Below are 18874 nucleotides of genomic sequence, written 5' to 3' on the forward strand. Positions count from 1 at the left end.
GGATGGCTAAAACATACCCTCTTAGATGAACCTTGGCTAGATGTAGAACAAGCACTTTGCAATAATCTAGAGATCTCAGACCTACCATTTATCAGCTCAAACATCCAACGACATGAATGCTTTAAAAGCATCAACATCAGCTCTTCTCTGACAGCATGGTGGGAGTTTCTAAAATTGACGGCGTCTTCATTAATCCCATGCAAACGTACACCTATCTGGAACAACCCTGACATATTACAAAACAATAATATGATAAACTTTTCAGATTGGAGTGATAAAGGAATCAAATATTTAGAACATATACTAGAAGGAACAGAATTTATTCCATTTGACGGACTAGTTACACAATATGGGATCAACAAGAAAAGATTTTTAGAATATCAACAAATTAAATCCATAGTAAAAAAGAAATTTAAACCGGGTCAAGTTGAACTACAAACACCACCAAGTGTGGTTCAATTTCTTACTCTTAAATCCCCCAAATTACTATCCAAAATATACAGAATGCTTTCTAAAACAGATGAATCAATATCACTTCCTATTGCAAAATGGGAAGCGGATTTATCAGTTAACTTAGACCTAAACTTCTGGTCTCAGATTTGCTTAAAAACCTTTCATCTAATTAGAAATCCCAGTCTTCAATTAATTCAATACAAAATATTACATAGAGTGCACTATACAGGTCATCGGATGTTCAAGATGGGCTTTACGTCTACCAACAACTGCTCACACTGCCAAACCAATTCACCGGACAATTATATCCACGCTCTTTGGTTCTGTCCACCAGTTCAGAAGTTTTGGCGCGAGATATGTGAAGACTTATCAAAGTGTCTGAAATGTAACATTCCAACTTCCCCCTTAGTGTGTTTACTGGGCAGCTTAGATAATGTCACTTCAGAAAAGAATATAGCCCATATGATCTTCACTGCCCTATGCATAGCCAAGAAAACAGTCCTCATGAACTGGAAAAATAAAAACAATCTTAATTCTAACCAATATAGAAATTATCTATTAGATTACATTAGTCTTGATACAGCCTCTGCCACCACATCAGATCAATTGCTCTGGGCTCCTTTGATCAGCTCCATCACCTAGTGGGGGTGGGGGGGGTCATAGTTTGGTCCCGCCTTCACTGTTGTGATTGGTGTGGGGGTAGGGACAGGCTTAGGGCGTCGGGGGGTTCCCCGGAGGCATCTTCCTTGGGGGGCTCAACCCGGGGTAGCGGTCATGTCCGGTTAGGGGCTCTGTTGGCTCTCAGGTGACTGTTTCCTCGCGGCTGCGTGCAGCGGGGCTAGGGGAGGGTCTGTGCTGACGGACGTGGGTTACTGACCTGGTAGCCTGGCTGCCCCTGGGTGGGTCCGGGATGGGCGTGAGGTTCTGGGGGCGCTCCGTCTCTGGGCTGGGGCCCGGGCCGGGCCTCGGGGGCTTGGGTCCTGGTTGGTGTGTTGCCGGGGTTGTGGGCGGGTGGGTGCATGGGGGCCCACCCCTGGAGCAGGGTGCCGCCGGTGCGTCGAGCCACCTGGGGGGCTCTTCAACTGGTGGGGGAGATTGTCACACCTTGCAGGAGCTTTCCTCTCCTCAGGAACTCTCTGCAGGAGGGGGAGATACAGGAGAGGTGGAGGAAGATCTCAGCCTGGGTGTTTACTGTCTTATGTAGTCTGGAAGATGAGTGGATGGTGGGGTGGGCGCAGTTTTCTCTGTGGTGGGGTTGGGTGGACTGTCCCGGGCTCTGTGGGGCCGGGAGGCGCTGCTGCACTGGGCCCCGGTCTGGATGGGCCTGGGCCCCCTTTCCCTGGCGGGTCGCGGAGTGTGGGAGTGCCTACTGGGGTCAGCGGGGGAGCTGGCCCCAGGGAGGGGTCACCTGCCCCTCCCTTCCTTCCCTCCCCATCTCCAGCTGCCTCCCTCTTCCCGCTCCACCACAACCACCCACACATGCAGGGCCTTGGAGTAGGGGTATGTCACCAGGGTGCAGAGGAGGCTACCCCCCCCCCCCCCCCCCCCGTCCTCTTCTGGCTGCCTCTGCCTCAATTTTATCCCACAACTTAGACATTCACATTACTCACACTCTCATTACACATACATATAGGATCTTGGGGGTGGGCACGATAACGGAATCCAAAGTACCATCAGGGTGTACACCCCACCCCTGGCATCGTTGCCCACCTCTCAATTTTAAATACACGTAGACATTGAGGGCTAGCAGGAGGGACCATGCGCTTACCTGCTGCTCTCTGGCAGGTAGCTCCATGCCCTCCTGGGTTTTAATTGCACCTTAGAACACACATGCATCAACACTACAATGAGCGGGTGGAGGGAGGTTTGGAGTCTTCTCTCACCCCCGTTCTCTGCGACCTGCTGGAGCGGGGGGGCTAGGAGGAGGAGTTGGCCGTCCGACTGCGGTCTGGAGTGTGGGGCCTCCCTGCTGCTGCGGAGTCGGGGCGGTCTGCCTCCCCCCACCGCAGGGAAAAGGGAAACACCACCTGGGTCTGGGTGCAGTTCCCCCCTCCAGGGGCAAGGGTACCTAGACCCGGGGCTTAGAGTACGCTTGGGGAGTGTGATCGTGTGTACAACGTCTCTTTATGTCTGTCTCCACGTTGGTTGAGTGTGGAGTAAGTGCATATGAGAGCATGAGGGTGGGAATGGATGTTTGTGTCTGTGTGTGCCTGTATGTCTGTGTCTATATGTCAGGTTGGGTGTCAGACGCCACCTCTCTGGGGACATCTCAGGCCCTCCAAGGTTTGGAGGCCTATCTCCACCCACCACCACTTCCCCTGCCAGTGGCGGACTCCCTCAGGTGTCGGTGCGTTGGTGGTTCTTTGTGTCCGGGGATGGGCGTCCAGGTACACACCGGCTCACTCCTTGGCGGCTGCTTATCGGGGCCTGGAGCCTGGGGCTCGCTCGGGCCACTTCGGAGGTGGGGTGCCCCCGGCCTCTCGGCCTGGGGCTCGGTCACTCAGGCACGGCTGGCTGCCGGCGGAGCTCACGGGCGCGTCACTGCAACTCCCCCTGGCTTCTGCTCCGCGGCTGCTGAGTGAGCCCTCATCTGGGACTCTCCTCAGCTCTTTCTGGGACAGTGGCGCAGCTGCCCCTCTGTTGGTCTTCCTTGGTCTCTTGTGTTCTGAGGGCCTCTGGATGTCTGGAGTTTTGATCTCCTCCATACCTGCTTCATGCCCTGGAGGACGGGGCTGTGGCCCCCCCCACACCCTCTAGCAGATCATTACATGAAGGAACCTTTTAAAAAAACAAAAAACAAGCGCGTCCATGCTCACAGGTGTACACACGGGTGATCACACCCACAAACTACACCCTTTTTGGCTCCTACCTCAAAGCACACTGTGTTCTGTTGATCTTATGTGCTGCACAATAATGTTTAATATTTAGTATTTACTGTCATATTCCCATATATCATTGTGATGTTGTTTATTCTATTACTCTTGTTCTCTTCTGCTTGCTTTCTTTTTTCTTTCTCAGCAGGTGATCCAGGTGATCGATATATGCATTTTTTTTCTCTGCCCGTTCTGTTGGTTTTTGTCTTTTGCCCTTCTCCCCCGTCCCTCTTCTCAGCTGTTTCTCTTTCCCTCTTTCTTTCTCCCCTTCTTTCCCCCAGTCAAGTCTGTCCCGTATTCAGCAAGTGAAAATAAAATAAACAATAAAAGGTGAATCAAATGGACCATTACGGCAAGGCTGGGATGGTCAGTTTGGTAAAGTAAATCCGTTGGGCATCTTTCTTTGCCTTTAGACAACAATTCTGATGCAACAGAGCCAAACGGGACAGGCCAAAAAAAAGAAAAAAAAATTTTTTTTTTTTTATTGTTTAATTTTAATTTTTGTTTTTTGTAATTACATTTTTTTAATTTTAATTTATTTAATTTATTTTTAAAATATTTTTTCTTCATTTTTTTCTTCTCAATTTTCTGTTCGTGTGTTGTTATGATGTTTTTTGTATTTGAATTTGTCTTTTGTTTAACAAGAAAAGGTAAAAATGATTGGGAAAGAAATGTTTGAGAAAGTAAGATGCATACAATGTACACAAGTTTGTAGAATCTCTTGATAAAAAATAATAATTTATCTGTGAAGGAAAACTGAAAGAAAATGAAGTGCAATGTCTGTTTCCATCCATCAGCTAGTTTTACGTGAGTAATAGCAGCTGATGTGTGAAGAGGTGACGGTGCAGATTCTCCCGTCACAGGTTTAGCCTGACGAGAAACATCTGTACTGTCTACTGTCAGCAGTGACCCCACACCACCGAAGAAGAAGCTATCAGCAGAGTTTAGTTTTGCCTCCCAACCACCGAGTGTTGTTGACACGTCATAAAGTGCAACCAAAGCAATCAGGAGGTTTTGCGTGCAGCGAGAACAGAGAAACCTCGTGCATCTACTTGGAGCTGGTTGGGGAAAACTCTTCCCTAGCAACCAGTGGCTGCTGGGGGTCACCAGCTGGTCTCTACGCCCGTGTGACTGATGGAGGAGTGTGGTGGAAGTGATTTGCAGATACAGCATCACCTGAGCTTCGTCTGACTCTGCAGACCTGCCTGATCTGACTCAGCTGTGTGGTGCAGCCGTGTACCTGCTGGATGTCCTGGTGCAGGGTGTCCGGGTTCTCGTTCAGCTCCAGTCGAGCTTTCTCCGTCGTCTCCGAGCTCAGGCCGGCGTGTAGGTGAGACATCATGGGGTCTCCCTCTGGATCTACTCCCGATGCCCAAAACGGTTTGCCTCCCTCTGACACGGTGTCCGAGCACTTCCTCCAGTCCAGTTTTAAAGAGTAACACCTGCAGGACGGTTAGTTGCCCTTTGTATCAGTAACACAATCGTATTTGCTGTGCGTTTGTGACGCGTGATGTCAGATTTCAGCTAAAGGACGAGGAACTCTTTGATCCTTTCCTGTGAGACAATCATGTGTATGTTGCACAATCTGCTGCTGCAGCTTATAGAGGGACAATCATCACCGCTGTCTTCTTTTACATCGTCGGCTCTCGGGAAGCTGAACGTCCTCAAAGTCCAGAAAGTCCTCTAACCTTTGGGCAGAAAAAGAAAACACCAGCTTTTGGATTTTGCTGCTGTTCCCGTCCTAATTCTCCTTCCTGTCGACATCCCGCCTCCTCCTGCTCTCCATCGTGGCTCTTTCAGGTTTCATCCGGTCATGTCGCTGAATCTCTGCTCTGTCATGGCGAAGCCACTTGCGACGAAAGGTCCTGCTGTTCTGCACTCGGTAAAGATGAACGGGTCAGTCGGGCCTCCTCAGCCTGGGAGAGGGGACAGATGGAGAGGACATGAAATCATCAACGAGTGAAGTCACTGAAGATCAGAGTTCTGCACACAACGAGGGCTTGTTCCTCCACCACCTCCTACACACAGGCGGTGGAGGCTTCAGTGTGTCTAAACTAGAGCTCAGACATAGTGAAAATGGTACCAAACACATGGATGCACAGAGATAAAAAGTCAGGCCAAAGCTGAAAGCTGCATTTCTTCTGGTGGCCAGCAGAGGGCGACTCCTGGATGCAGAGAGACTTGCGGTGCTACAGAAGTCAACGAGGAAACACCCTTCACTGCCTGCTCTGTGAGATCATGGCTCAAGTTTCAGGTCTTACCGGATAAATGTGGGTTTACTGTGGGCTGCAGTGGGCTTACCCACAGATAAGTGTTTGACCAGCCCACACACCCCCACAGTTCACCCATCCCCACCCACTGTGGGCCTGCACGGGCATGTTTGCTGGTCAGAGCTACAGATATGTGAAAGTGGACATGCACAGCTGCTCCTGCTGTTCTATAATCAGTAAAAATATCAGCTACGTTTCTTATTGCAGAAATAAAAATACGGCCCAGGGGCCGTAACCGGGCCACCAAAGGGTCCAACCCGGTCCCCTGTAAGGAGGGAATCCATGCAGGATGTGGAAGAGCTTAAGCTAACTCGTCAGGCAAAGACGCCGCCATGATGCGCCGCCATGATGCGCCGTCGCTGCCGAAGGAAAGCTCCTTTTTTAAATTACACATCAAACATGAACTTCCTGTTTGTTCACTGCAGACGAGCCTTTAAAAAACTGAAACAATCAAGAGTTTTATATCAGAGAAATTCAGCATTTTATTGGAAAGATGTAATTTTTCAGCTTTCATTCAGTATTTTATGGGCTCGTTTGTCTCTACTGCAGCATTTATTATTATTATCTGATAATTCTTTGTCTCGATGATTTTTTAATATTTTTATAAAATATGTTTCTGATTTTAATTTTTTTTTATTTTCTTGATTCTTTTGGTGTATTTAGCTTCTATTTTGAATTTCATGCTTTAATATTATTATTATTATTACCTCGGACTCAGTTCCTTTAAGTGCAGTTTTTATTTATTTATTACAAGTTTTTATTTTATTTATTTTATTTTTTTAATTCTTATTTTTATTGTAGCGTCTTTATCTCGACATATTTTTTAGATTTTTATTTCATGCAGTTTCTTTGTCTCCAAATGTCTCCACATTTTTGTAAAAATTATTTTTATTATTATTTTTATTACATTTTGGTTTTCTGTATTTTTTTTTATCGTCTTAATTTTCTTCTTTTCTCACTGTTTCCTATTTTGCGCCCTGTTCTTTTCGGTGCTCCTCTGTCTTTATTTCTAATTTCACGGAGGGGGTTGCTGCCTGCAGACGACCCTGTGCTCTGGCCCGTAGACCCTCCACCCCCCTCTCCACCCAGCTGTCTCCATCTGCCGCGGCATTAATCGCGTCAGGCGCGCAGTCTGTGGTCCTAGCGTGAAGGCAGGAGCTGCCAGAGGCTACTGGAACATCTGGCACATCTGCAGCAGTTTCCTGATGTTTGAGGCTCGTGCTCAGGCTCAAAGTGACCCTCCGCGTGCTCGGGCTGCAGGTGGAAACCTGAAACATCCCAGAGGACGCGCTCACCCGCATTTTAAAGGGAATTACTCACAGAGCTTCCGGCAGAGCTGCTGCTGGTTCAATCCCGGCCGTCCTGACTGGCCCGACGGCCCTCCGGCGGTGGTGCTGATGCTGAGGACGGAGGAGGAGGAGGAGGCCATCGGACAAAAGAGATCTCCGTTAGAGCCCAACCGGAAACAAACCGACATGAAATCAAACGGCTCTGAGAGGATGAAGCGCGTGCTCGTGCATCATGAGGAGGAAGAGGAGTAGGAGGAGGTGCGTTTCCACTTTGTGCTCCGACAGAAGACGTCAGGATGCTCCCACACTGTCACTCCTCAGTCATGAACAGCACCGCTTCCGGTCAGCACTTTCAAAATAAAACTCACTGACCCTGAAGTGAAGCGTTTCAAACCTGCGCTGATGACCTTCATCTGTGAACCCTCTAATCTGGCCCCGCCCCCTAACTCTCAACGTCAGAATATTAGGTTAGGCCAAACTGGCCATTGTGTGCATCATGTGGGCTGACTGACTCCTCAGTGTCACATTTGACATGTGAGTCTTTGGTGTTCGGCTCATTGCTGCAGCCTCTGGTGGACATCACAGGAACTGCAGTTTGTGCTATTTTCCGGTTCCAGAGGAATTAGCTGAAGAGGACCCGTGCTTTGGGCAGTCAGCTTAGCTTAGCATGTTGTTGCTGATGACACCAGCTAAACGGCTTGAACCTTCTTTTTTTCTCTGATTGTGGAGGTGCTTCATTTAGCCGTTGGTTTTGTTTGGCCAATTAGCTCAGCTGGTTAGCGCATCGTGGGTTTAAGCCCCACACTGGCATCAGAGCTTCAAATTCTTCAAAGGTGGAATTACTCACATGAGGGCTTCAGTGCTGCTCTAAACAACTATATTACAGGCATCTGATATATCAAAATGAGTATTATTTGCAGGCAACACAAATAGTTTTTGTTCTGGGGGGATCTAAAGCAGCTGCTGGATACAATTACTTCAGAAATGTACAAAATTTTAAAAAATGGTTTAACAGGAACAAAATATCTCTAAATCTAAGTAAAACTAAAATAGTCTTATTTGGGAATTCCCTTAGAAATGCACAAGTGCAGATTCATGTAGATGGTGTGGAAATTGAAAGAGTTCTTGAACATAAGTTTCTTGGTGTGATTATAGATGATAAATTAAACTGGAAGTCTCATATAAATCATATACATAACAAAATTTCAAGAAGTGTCTCAATCTTGAGTAAAACACATTCTGGACCACAAACACTCCACATTATTGTTCCCTGATTGCACCGTGTTTGCATTACTGTGCAGAGGTTTACTTGTTCGCTATCATCAGTCTTTATATTACAAAGAAGGGCCGTAAGGATAATCCATCAAACTGGTTACAGAGATCATACAAATCCACTATTCTTAAAATCAACAATTCTAACATTCACAGATCTGGTTCATTTTCTCACTGCACACATTATGTATAAAGCAATAAACGACCTGCTTCCTGACAATATTCTAAAACTGTTTTCTAAAAGGGAACGGGGACACAATTTGAGGGGGAATTAAATTTAACATCCTCGTATCCGTACAACTTTAAAAAGTTTCTGCATCTCTGTGTGTGGAGTGAAGCTGTGCAACAGACTAAGTAAAGATATGAAGCAAAGTCCGAGCACGGCGCAGTTTAAACAGCGGTTTAAGGATGTGGTTTTTGCAGCGTACAGGGAGGAGGCGGAGATCTTGTCCAATATTTTCATGTGTGTGCGGGTGCACGGGTATGTTGGTGTGGGTGTATATATCTGTAGGTTGTGTATCCTTTGAGGTTACTGGGGTTACTGAAAATGTGTATATGTGTGTATGTGTATATACGTATGTATGGATAGATAGAAAGACAGATACACATATAATTAATACATTTAAAAAAAATACACGTAACATATAATGTGATTGTAAGGAGGTCTGTTGATTACTAGACAGTGGACAGGGGGTGGGATTAAATAAGCTCGTGCTTCTTCCTGCTGCTTTTTGAACATGAAAGTTATTCGTAGTTGTTTTTGCTCGTTTTCCTTTTGTTTTGCTTTGTTTGTTTGTGTCTTCTTAATTCTATGTTGTTGTACTTTTTCAACGTGTTCAAAATAAAGATTCAATCAATCAATTATCTTTATTGTAGCGCTGTGACTGTTAGAGAGTGTATTTGTACACCAGATGTTGAACTTTTATCCGTGTCACTGCGCCCTTTTTATCTCCCTCGTGAGTTTCCACAACTTTTTATTACCGTAGTTTACATTCACCCGGAGGCTCACCCCGCCTCCACTTGCAGCATCATTTCAGACGTAGTGCAGAAGCTGCAGGCGCTCTCTCCTGATGCCCCAAACTTTATAATGGGGGACTTTAACCATGTCTCCCTTAAATCAACTTTGGGCAATCTGTATCAATATGTATCCTGTCCTACCAGACGGGATAAAATGTTGGACCTTTGTTACGGATCGGTGAAGAATGCTTATAAATCCCTCCCGCTTCCTCCTCTGGGATCTTCTGACCATAACTGTGTGCATCTTCTGCCCATCTACAAAACTGTCTTAAAACGAGAGAAGACAAAGACTAAGGATGTTGACATATGGTCAGAAGAATCTGTGCTTACCTTGCAGGAATGTTTTAAGTGTACAGATTGGGAAGGTTTTATTCAGTCTTGTGGAGATGATCTTGACGCTTTGGTGGACGTTACTAGCTCTTATGCAGTATTTTGTAAAGACATGATTATACCCCGTAAGCGCGTTAAAGTCTACGCTAACAATAAGCCGTGGGTCACTAAAAGTGTCAAATCCTGTTTAAGGAAAAAGAGACAGGCCTTTAAAGAGGGGCTGTTACCGATTTTCAGACAGCCACCAAGGAACTGAAAATCGAGATTTTGAAAGCAAAACAGACAAAAACCTTCTTGAAAGCAAATTTGCTGCAAAAAATTTTGGGTCTGCCTGGACTTGTATGAAAACCATAGCAGGGTTTCAAAATCCCCAGAGCAGCAGTCAGGTCATTTTAGATGGTTTTAATTCAGACAGAGATTTTGCAAATGCTTTAAACATGTTTTATGCTCGTTTTAGTTCTTCTGATTTCAGCGAGGATATTTCTGAACTGAAACAGAAACTGAGAGATACTCAGCACTTTATCATTGAACTCAGCGATGTTAAAAAGGCCTTTCATACAGTCAATGTGAACAAGAGCCAGGGTCCTGATAATATTAGTGGCCGCCTAATTAAATCTTGTGCTGATGAACTCAGGCCTATATTTGAGGTTATTTTTAACAAATCCTTGCAAACACAACATGTGCCCTCTCTTTGCAAAGAAGCAGTCGTGGTTCCTGTCCCTAAATCTAGTCGTCCAACAATTCTAAACGACTTCAGGCCTGTTGCCTCACTTCAGTTGTCATGAAAGTCTTTGAAAAAATCATCAGAAATGTGGTTATGAAAGAGACTGAACATCAGCTGGATCCAATGCAGTTTGCATACAGGCCCAACAGAGGAGTGGAGGACGCACTTTTGACTTTACTAAATCTGATTCTTAAACATGTAGAGAGTAAAGGGACTTTTGCAAGACTTCCTTTCATTGATTTTTCTTCGGCTTTTAATACAACACAGCCCCATATTTTAATTAAAAGACTTTTAGAACAGTTTGAAATCAGGAAAAACCTGGTGGGCTGGATTTTAGATTTTCTAACTGACAGGTCACAAAGAGTGAGAATAAATGGGGTTCTGTCTGACCCAGTGTTCTCCTCCACAGGTTCCCCTCAAGGCTGCGTCCTATCGCCCTTATTATTCACTCTCTATACAAACATGTGTCAGAGCAGATATGAAAACAGGGTCATTATTAAATATGCAGATGACTCTGTTATTGTCAGCTTACTGAAAGAGGGTGAAACTAACCACGGCCCAGTCATTGATGACTTTGTTCAGTGGTGGGAGGAGTCTTATCTCCAGCTGAACATATCTAAAACAAAAGACATGGTTGTTGATTTTAGGAAACAACAAAATGGGCACGGAGTCACTTTAATTAAAGGTCAGAAAATAGAGCAAGTACAATCATATAAATATCTTGGGACCATAATCAATGAAAAACTGAACTTTGATCAAAATTGCAAATCAGTTTGTAAAAAGGGTCACCAGCACCTTTATTGTCTTAGGAAACTTGTTCTTTTCCACATTGACCAAAAAATTTTAACTTTGTTTTCTCGTTCTTTTATTGAGTCTGTTTTATCCTTTTGTTTGGTGGCATGGTTCGGTCAGACCTCTGTCACAGAGAAAAACTCTCTGAATCAGATAGTGAGATGGTCCAGTCGTCTGATAGGTGAGCCACAGTCTTGTTTAGCCTCCCTGTGCTCCAAGCAGGTACAGAGGATGGCTTTATCAATCCTTAAAAATGGTTCCCATCCTCTAAGGGGTGAATTTCAGCTTCTTCCCTCAGGACGGAGGTTTCTATTTCCGAGATGCAGGACAAAGCGTTATAAAAATAGCTTTGTCCCCGTTGCTGTCACTGAATTAAATAAGAACTGTTTTTGATTCGAAATATCAAAACTACTATATATGTGCCACAGTGAGTTTTATATATTTACTAGGTATGTGTGTTTTTAAAGGGATGCCAAATGCTGTCATTTTTCTGTAAAGCAAATTTACCTTGCCTTTGGGTATAAATAAAGTTACCTTGACCTTGACCTTGACCTTCCTGCAACAAATAAAAACGATTATTTTATCCAATTTTCTGATTGTTTCATTTTTTGCTTTTATTTTTAAGTCCCACTTGGGCGGCTTCCGGTTTGGTTAATGTAAACACCGCGTGACTTTACACACCTGTGACAGCGAAGCGCGTTCGCGAGTCAACCTGTGCTGACAGATTGTAGGTCGTGCGCGCAGCCGCACAGTCTGAACGCGCATGCGGAACGCGCAGAGATGATGAAGCTTTCAAATACGTCATTTTTTTAAATTTTATTTCACATCGAAAATTTCACCTTTCACACCACACACGTGCTAATATATCATTTTCGATATAAGTATTAATAATCTTTGTAACTGATTTAGCTGCTTGATTGTTAACATGTTTTATTATATTCTAAAAAGTTTCATCTTTAATCGTCTTTTTACTGATTTCTTTTTAATACGCGGTTCATTCAGGGGGCGCTGATGCGTTTCCAGCCCAGCTGAGAGATGGAATCTGTCCAGGGTGTCCCGGGTCTGCTCCGGGCACACGTCCGGGCACCAGTTTACCCAGTTTGCCTGGGACAAGATTACTGGGTTGGATGTGATATCTGCTAGCTGATGGTAAACGGTGGTTACATTTCTGGCTATTGAGGCTAAATCATTTATTTGTCTTTTATTTTATTTTCATATAATAAATGAAAAAGAAAATAACATATTAAAAGTAGAAAATGATACATCACTGGAAAGAAGCTTGATTTGTGTTACTTTTTAAATAAATTGATGCTCATGCGTTTTTTTTTTTTCAGATTTTGTGACTTTTTGACCTCCAGGCGATTTTAAATCAATGGAGTGGAAGAAAACAACTAAACATTGAGATTAAAGATGCAGACATTTGGATTTCAGAAGATTTTAGTTCTGGAAACGTATTAATTTAAAAGTGGGAGGGCTTTTATTGTGAAGGCGGGCAGTAGTGTCTTAGTTGAACAGTGACGTTCTTCCTGTCGTGCTAAGGGTCAACTGTTCTGTGAAGCTCCTCTGTGCGGCCTCTTCTGCCTCCTTACAGCCGTTGGTTTATTAAAAAATCTTCTGTTTCCGGCTCGTAAATTATTTCTGTCGCGGTTCCGGAAGTGTCCAGCACAGTTTGGCTCAGGTGTCACAGCGCGTGGAGGTTTTTATTCACCTTACTTTCTGGAAGTTTCAAAGCTAACGTTAGCTCAGCAGCTAGCCATCATTCACCCCCCGCGGAGAGAATCGATCTATAATCATCATCATCATCATCATCATCATCATCATCATGGATCAATCAGGAGTCACAGCGCAGACACCGAAGGTAGGTCCCTCCTCTGCCCGGCTCTCCTGCCGCGGTTATCGGTTAGACTTCGGGGAGCGGCCGCGGCTGCTGTTAGCCGCTCCCAGTGCTACCATGGCGGCTGTTTCCTTTAAAGGCTCTGGTTGCAGATAACCCGGGAGGCACCGGGTTAGCACCGAGCTGTGTGTTATTTTAGATAACGGCCTGTCAGCTGGTGGTTAAAGCAGGAGATGAGCTCACCGATGCTTCAGCTCAGACCACAGGCTGGCCGGTTTGACCCGGACTGGACCGGGCCAAGACAGCCTCTGTGATGACACACCTCTAGATTCCACCTGTTTATCCCGGAAACGTTTCGTGAGCCAAAGGTTTAGCTTCACATCGAGTCCGGGAGAGTTTCAGCTGTAACATCAGTTTTCCTTCGTCACAGAGAAATCAGCTGCCTGTGGGCTTGAACTATAACAGAAGTGACGCTACAGAGGGAGCTGCGGAGGCGCAGACTGTCCTGTAATCAGAAAACAGTGTTTGTTTTACTGTCAGTAAACAGGAAGTGTAGTTATCGGTCTATAACATAATTACTGTGCTGTAGTGGCTCGTGAGGGGGTCTGAGTCAGTGAGGAAAACGGTGAAACTTCAGGGAATCCAGTTAAAAGTCCTCCATAATTTCCAAAGTCCGGTGGACCAGAGTGGAGCCTCTGCCGGGCCATTTGTGGACTCCGGGCCTTATATTTAACACTCCTGCCCCAGACTGTAAATAATAACCAGCTGTGCTTCAGACATGTCTGAACATGTTCTTCTGTGCCTGGTGACTCAGGCCCACCTGTAGCTCCTGACTCACCTGTTCATGCAGCACCGAGGCTCGACTGAAGGCGGACTCGAGGAAATAAGAAACATCCATCTGTGAAAAACCAACATTTAAAAAACACTAAACTCTCGACTCCGTTTCCACCAGTTTAAACTTCAGCTCATTGGCTAAAATAAGCTCTGACTGCACCAGTATTTGAATTTTATTAGCTGATAATCAAGAAAAAGTTTTTATGATGACAGATTTTTCTTATCTTCTGTTTTTCTTTCTGATAATTTGTCAGATAGTTTTTGTCATTAAGATATCCTGAGTTTGGGGGACGTCCGTAGAGTAAATCAGGACATTTTGGGGGATTTTTGGACTATTTTTTGACCAAATAATCAATAACAAAGATTCCAGAAAACAATCCAGAAACTGTTGGTATCAGGAGAGAAATGATGTCATACAGTCCCGTGTTGGACTGCACACGCTTCACAAAAAGGGAGTGTGATATAAAATAATATATGTATATGATGCAAAAATAATAAAATGTGTAAAACAGAAGTAAAAACAATAAATATCCATTTAAATCTGTGGAACATTAAAGAATGTGTGTGAATATAAACAGTGAATTAGTATAAAACTGAAGATCAAAGAAACCTGAGGTAATCGTAATGTCAGTAACATGATCCAAGTACTCTGATTACTCATGTGGGGCGTTCTCTGGAGGTCCTTCAGTCATTTCATGTGTCTATTCCTTGTCACTGTCAGAGCCCGTGGGGTTCGGCGGCCCCGGCGGCTCCAGCCTGCTCTCTCGCTGAGGTGATGAGCGAACAGCTGGCGAAGCAGCTGGACGAGGAGAATGCCGTCTTCCCGGCGCTCTCTGAGTAAGAGTTCCCGTTGAAGCTTCTGAGGGTTAAAAGTTTCCGTCCTGTTAACGTCAAACGTTCCTGTCGTCAGTAAATCAAGAGCTTTAAAAGGTTCTCAGGTGGTAACGCGTCTGTCTCTCAGTCCTGCAGCCGAGCTGCTGCCCGACGAAGCCCCCGACACCACCAGCGACCTGATGCTCGCCCAGATGCTGCAGATGCAGTTCGACCGCGAGTTCGACGACCAGCTGCGGCGCGAGGAGAAGAAGTTCAACGGGGACAGCAAAGGTGATTCAGAAAGCTTCGGGTTATGTGAAGCAGTTGAAGTTCTGAAGGCGCCACGGTCGGCGTGTCTGTGAACTGCGGTTAATAAAGTTTAATTCAAAGTGTGACACGTTTCTGTTTTAGTGTCCATCTCCTTCGAGAACTACCGCATGGTTCATCCGTACGACGACAGCGACAGCTCCGGGGACGAGGTCGACTGGCAGGACACGAGACACGACCCCTACAGAGCCGGTAGGACGCCTGCAGGGGAGGACAAAATCACAGCAACACGTCAGAGCGCCAAACGGCGGCCTGACGCGTCAGTCGCTGAGCTTCTTTACACTCTGTCTCAACTTCACCATCATCCGTGTGTGTGTGTGTGTGTGTGTGTGTGTGTGTGTCGTCTCAGACAAACCTCAGACCACACCGAGGAAAGGCTTCACGGGGAAGGGGAAGAACATCACCACCAAACATGACGAAGTGACCTGCGGCCGCAAGAACACGGCACGCATGGACAACGTAAGATGGCCGAGCTCGCTTTGCTTAAATATCTGATTTGTAGATCGTTGTCTGAAAACAAAAAGAGTTCTCGTGTCGCTCAGATGAAGCCTGCGCGGCTTTCAAAGCTTCGTTTTGGCCTCAGCAGCACGGCAGGTTGAAGTGGGACGCTGTAGCTGCTGGGCAGCTCCGGGTGGAGCAGGTGGAGAACAGAGTGTGTGCGTCTCTAACACAGCAGGTATCAGCCGCACCGCCGTTTTCATTGCGTGCTGTTCTCCCTCGTCCAGTTTGCCCCGGAGGTCCACGTCGGTGACGGCCTGGGGATGGACCTGAAGCTGTCCAATCAGGTGTTTAACTCCCTGAAGCGGCACTGCTACAGCGAGCAGAGACGCAGCGCCAGGCTGCACGAGAAGAAGGAGCACTCCACCGCCGTACGTATGGAAACGCCCTCCGCCCGCTGCAGGATGCTGAAGCTCTCTGACTCCTCCTCCTCTCTCCTCAGGAGCAAGCCGTGGACCCTCGCACTCGCCTGCTGATGTACAAGATGGTGAACGCCGGCGTGCTGGAAAACATCAACGGCTGCATCAGCACCGGGAAGGAGTCTGTGGTGTTCCACGCCGACGGAGGGAGGTGAGCGGGAAAATCAGCCGCGAGGTTACAAATGCTTTGAGACGGGAAACGCACACCTGCCCACAGGTGGTGTTTGATTTACTGTGTGTGTGTGTGTGTGTGTCCGTGTCCGTGTCCGTGTCCGTGCGTGTGTGTGTGCGTCAGCCTGGAGGAGCAGCCCGTCCCAGACGAGGTGGTGCTGAAGGTGTTTAAAACGACGCTGAATGAGTTCAAGAACAGAGACCGCTACATCAAAGACGACTACCGCTTCAAGGACCGCTTCAGCAAACTGAACCCACGCAAGATCATCCGTCTGTGGGCCGAGAAGGAGATGCACAACCTGGGCAGGTGAGTGGAGTCCACGGGGGGGCGGCGGGAGCCGCTCCGTGACCTAAACCCCGGCTGTGTGCTTTCAGGATGAAGAAGGCCGAGATCCCGTGCCCGGAGGTGGTCCTGCTGAAGAAACACATCCTGGTGATGTCGTTCATCGGCAAAGACCACGTCCCCGCCCCCAAACTCAAAGACGCCATGCTGAACTCAGAGGACCTGAAGAACGCCTACTACCAAGTCCTCCACGTACGTACGCCCACAGGAAGTCCGCTTCTTTGTTTTCATTCCTTTCTCCTGCAGACGTCTCTGTCAGGATTAAATTCAGTTTCATTTTGAGTCTGAGAAGAAGACGTCTGACAGCGGCTTCTCGCCGTCTTCCCGTGCAGGTGATGCAGCAGCTGTATCAGGAGTGCAACCTGGTCCACGCCGACCTCAGCGAATACAACATGCTGTGGCACGAAGGGAAGGTACAGCTCAAAGTCAAAGTCAACTTTATTTGTCGATTCTGCCACATGTACAGGACATACAGAGAATAGAAATTGCGTTACTCTCAATCCCTAGATAAATAGCAAATGAACATTTAAATATATTTAAATAGAGGTAAATGGCAGTCCAATGCTCCACAAAGTGACTGGTAACTGGTGCAGGCCAGTGAGTGAGTCAGAGAGTGTGTGTGTGTGTGTGTGTGTGTGTGTGTGTGTGTGACAGAGTTCAGTGAGACCGTGGAGGAGAGAGGGGAGAGGGGGCAGAATCGGGAGGGAGTTAAGCTGCCCTGCTTTTACCTGTCCTCCTCCCCCTCTTACCCTCTGTGATGTCATCAGTCACCCTCGCTCTCATTGCAGGTGTGGCTGATTGACGTGAGTCAGTCCGTGGAGCCCACCCACCCCCACGGTCTGGAGTTCCTCTTCAGAGACTGCAGGAACGTTTCCACGGTAAGCCCGTCTCCTCTCTGCTGGATCAGGAAATTTAAACCTGACTCACGATTTCACTCGTTTTTATTTAAATCGTTTGTCGCTCCAGTTCTTCCAGAAGAGAGGCGTGAGCGAGGCCATGAGCACCTATGACCTTTTCAACGCCGTGACCGGCCTGAACATCCCCGTGGGCGCCGAGGACGAGGCCGAGTTCATGGCAGAGGTAACGCAGATGTTGCAGGTTGATGATCCTCAGTTATCAGGGTTGTCTGATGTTTTGGTGCCGGTTAAATTCTCGTGGGGTCGTTAAATTAGAGAAAAAGTTCAACACTGTGGTTAAGAAGCAGCTGGAGTCACGCGGCGTCTCTCTGCTCGACAGATCGTGGCGCTGGAGAAGAGGAACGAAGACCACATCCAGAAACGAGGCAAGAAAACCTTCCCGGTGACCTCGGAGGACGGCGGCCCCCCTTTAGAGCCCGACGCCGATGACTAACGCCCGCACAGCTCGCAGATTCTTCATGATCCCGCCGTGTTTTTAGACAAATCCGAAAAAGAGATGAACGGAGGACGAGGACGACGCCTCGGCACCTCCAACCCACCACCCTACTCGCTGCTTCCTGTAAACGGGAAGAGTGAGGGGGCGGGGTTAACGTTTAACCGCATTGGACGTTAAAGTCAGAGCGTCAGACGATCAGAGGCGGTTTCCTGAGGCTCGGGTCTTCCTGCTAAGATTGTCCCACGCTGCTCGCAGTGTGTGTTTTTGTAAACGCTTCGTAGATTAAAACCCGACTTCAGGGGGAAACGAGCTGCTGCGTCACCGAGGCGCTCTTATTACCATCACGCTGCAGGAAAACAGATTTACCCTCAAAAACTTTAGAAAGAAGTAGAAATCAGCTGAAACCTCACTGTTGTAAAATCAAATGAATTAATTTTTCTTCTAGTAAAAACATTAAAGCTCCTGTTTTCCTGTGTTCAGGAGGCATGGAGGGTTGGGTCAAAGCAGGAAGTTCAAGAGTGAGAATGAAACGTTATGAACAGGTCTGCTGATTTCAGATGTTTACAGTGGAGGAGAGCAGGTGTGCCTGCAGGAAGCCCTGCTGTCTGCTGCTAGCTTCAACAGTAATGTCGGGTTTTCAACAGGATGTTGGTCTCATGGTGCAAATTCAGAATAAAACACAAACATGGAAAATTCTTCTTGTTGGCTTTTATTTTGTAAGAACATAATCCTTATCTGTGAGAACTCAGGAGCTCCAAGAGAAGTAAACACTAACCAGCACATGATCTGTCACATGACTTTGTGTGAGGGGGACTTCCTGTGTAAACTGATGGCCTTCAGAATAAAATGTTTTTTGCCCTCCAGTTTGACCTTACTTTGGAGGGATGCTAATAAATCAAGAACATCCACGTTAACTGTCCTAAAGCAGGACTAGTCCTGTAGTGAACATTAAAAGTGTGACGAAACATAAACGGGCTGATAAGCTGATCACATCTCTCATAAACAGGTGTTCAACGGGTGCTTTCCTTTTTTATCTGATTATTATGATTCCTGCTCCAAACACGGGATCTTGTTTGGGAGATGGTCAAATATTCCTGCTGGTGTTCCATGTCAGCTGCATCCATCTTCAGGCACCCATCCACATCCAGGAGGAGGCGTCCTGGTCACATGCTGAACCACCTTGGTTTGCACCTTGTAATGTGGAGTACCGTTTCCTGTCTCTCAGGCGGAGTCCACGCACTCTTTGGAAGAAGATCGCTTCT

The 18874-nt window shown here is 46.6% G+C and overlaps 2 protein-coding genes across 4 annotated transcripts in view; one reads left to right on the forward strand and one right to left on the reverse strand.

Annotated features, from left to right (window-relative positions):
- LOC309714161 (clavesin-1-like) overlaps positions 1-18874 on the reverse strand; it is a 28734-nt gene that overhangs the window by 8597 nt on the left and 1263 nt on the right. Inside the window, exons 1-2 of one of the 2 annotated variants that reach the window (XM_082546399.1) lie at positions 6917-8979; positions 4567-5242 (exon numbers count right to left, since the gene is read on the reverse strand). In XM_082546399.1, coding sequence (XP_082402525.1) covers positions 4567-4668 — 102 coding nt within the window. In that variant the 5' untranslated portion in view covers positions 4669-5242; positions 6917-8979. Of the gene's footprint in view, positions 1-4566; positions 5243-6916; positions 8980-18874 lie in introns of those variants that run through there. The other variant, XM_082546400.1, reaches the window with a different exon arrangement.
- On the forward strand, positions 12520-18307 carry riok3 (RIO kinase 3 (yeast)). 2 transcript variants are annotated; one of them, XM_082546361.1, is made up of 13 exons: positions 12520-12878; positions 14410-14525; positions 14650-14792; positions 14913-15020; positions 15178-15287; positions 15554-15697; positions 15769-15896; positions 16041-16223; positions 16292-16451; positions 16592-16672; positions 17048-17137; positions 17226-17339; positions 17496-18307. In XM_082546361.1, the coding sequence occupies exons 1-13, from the start codon at positions 12843-12845 to the stop codon at positions 17607-17609; spliced, it is 1527 nt and encodes a 508-aa protein (XP_082402487.1). In that variant the 5' UTR covers positions 12520-12842; the 3' UTR covers positions 17610-18307. The 2 variants fall into 2 exon arrangements, with proteins under 2 accessions (XP_082402487.1, XP_082402488.1); XM_082546362.1 differs by lacking the exon at positions 14410-14525.

This window comes from Aulonocara stuartgranti, assembly GCF_965226115.1.
Source record: "Aulonocara stuartgranti genome assembly, chromosome: 9".
NCBI classification, from domain to species: Eukaryota; Metazoa; Chordata; class Actinopteri; order Cichliformes; family Cichlidae; genus Aulonocara; species Aulonocara stuartgranti.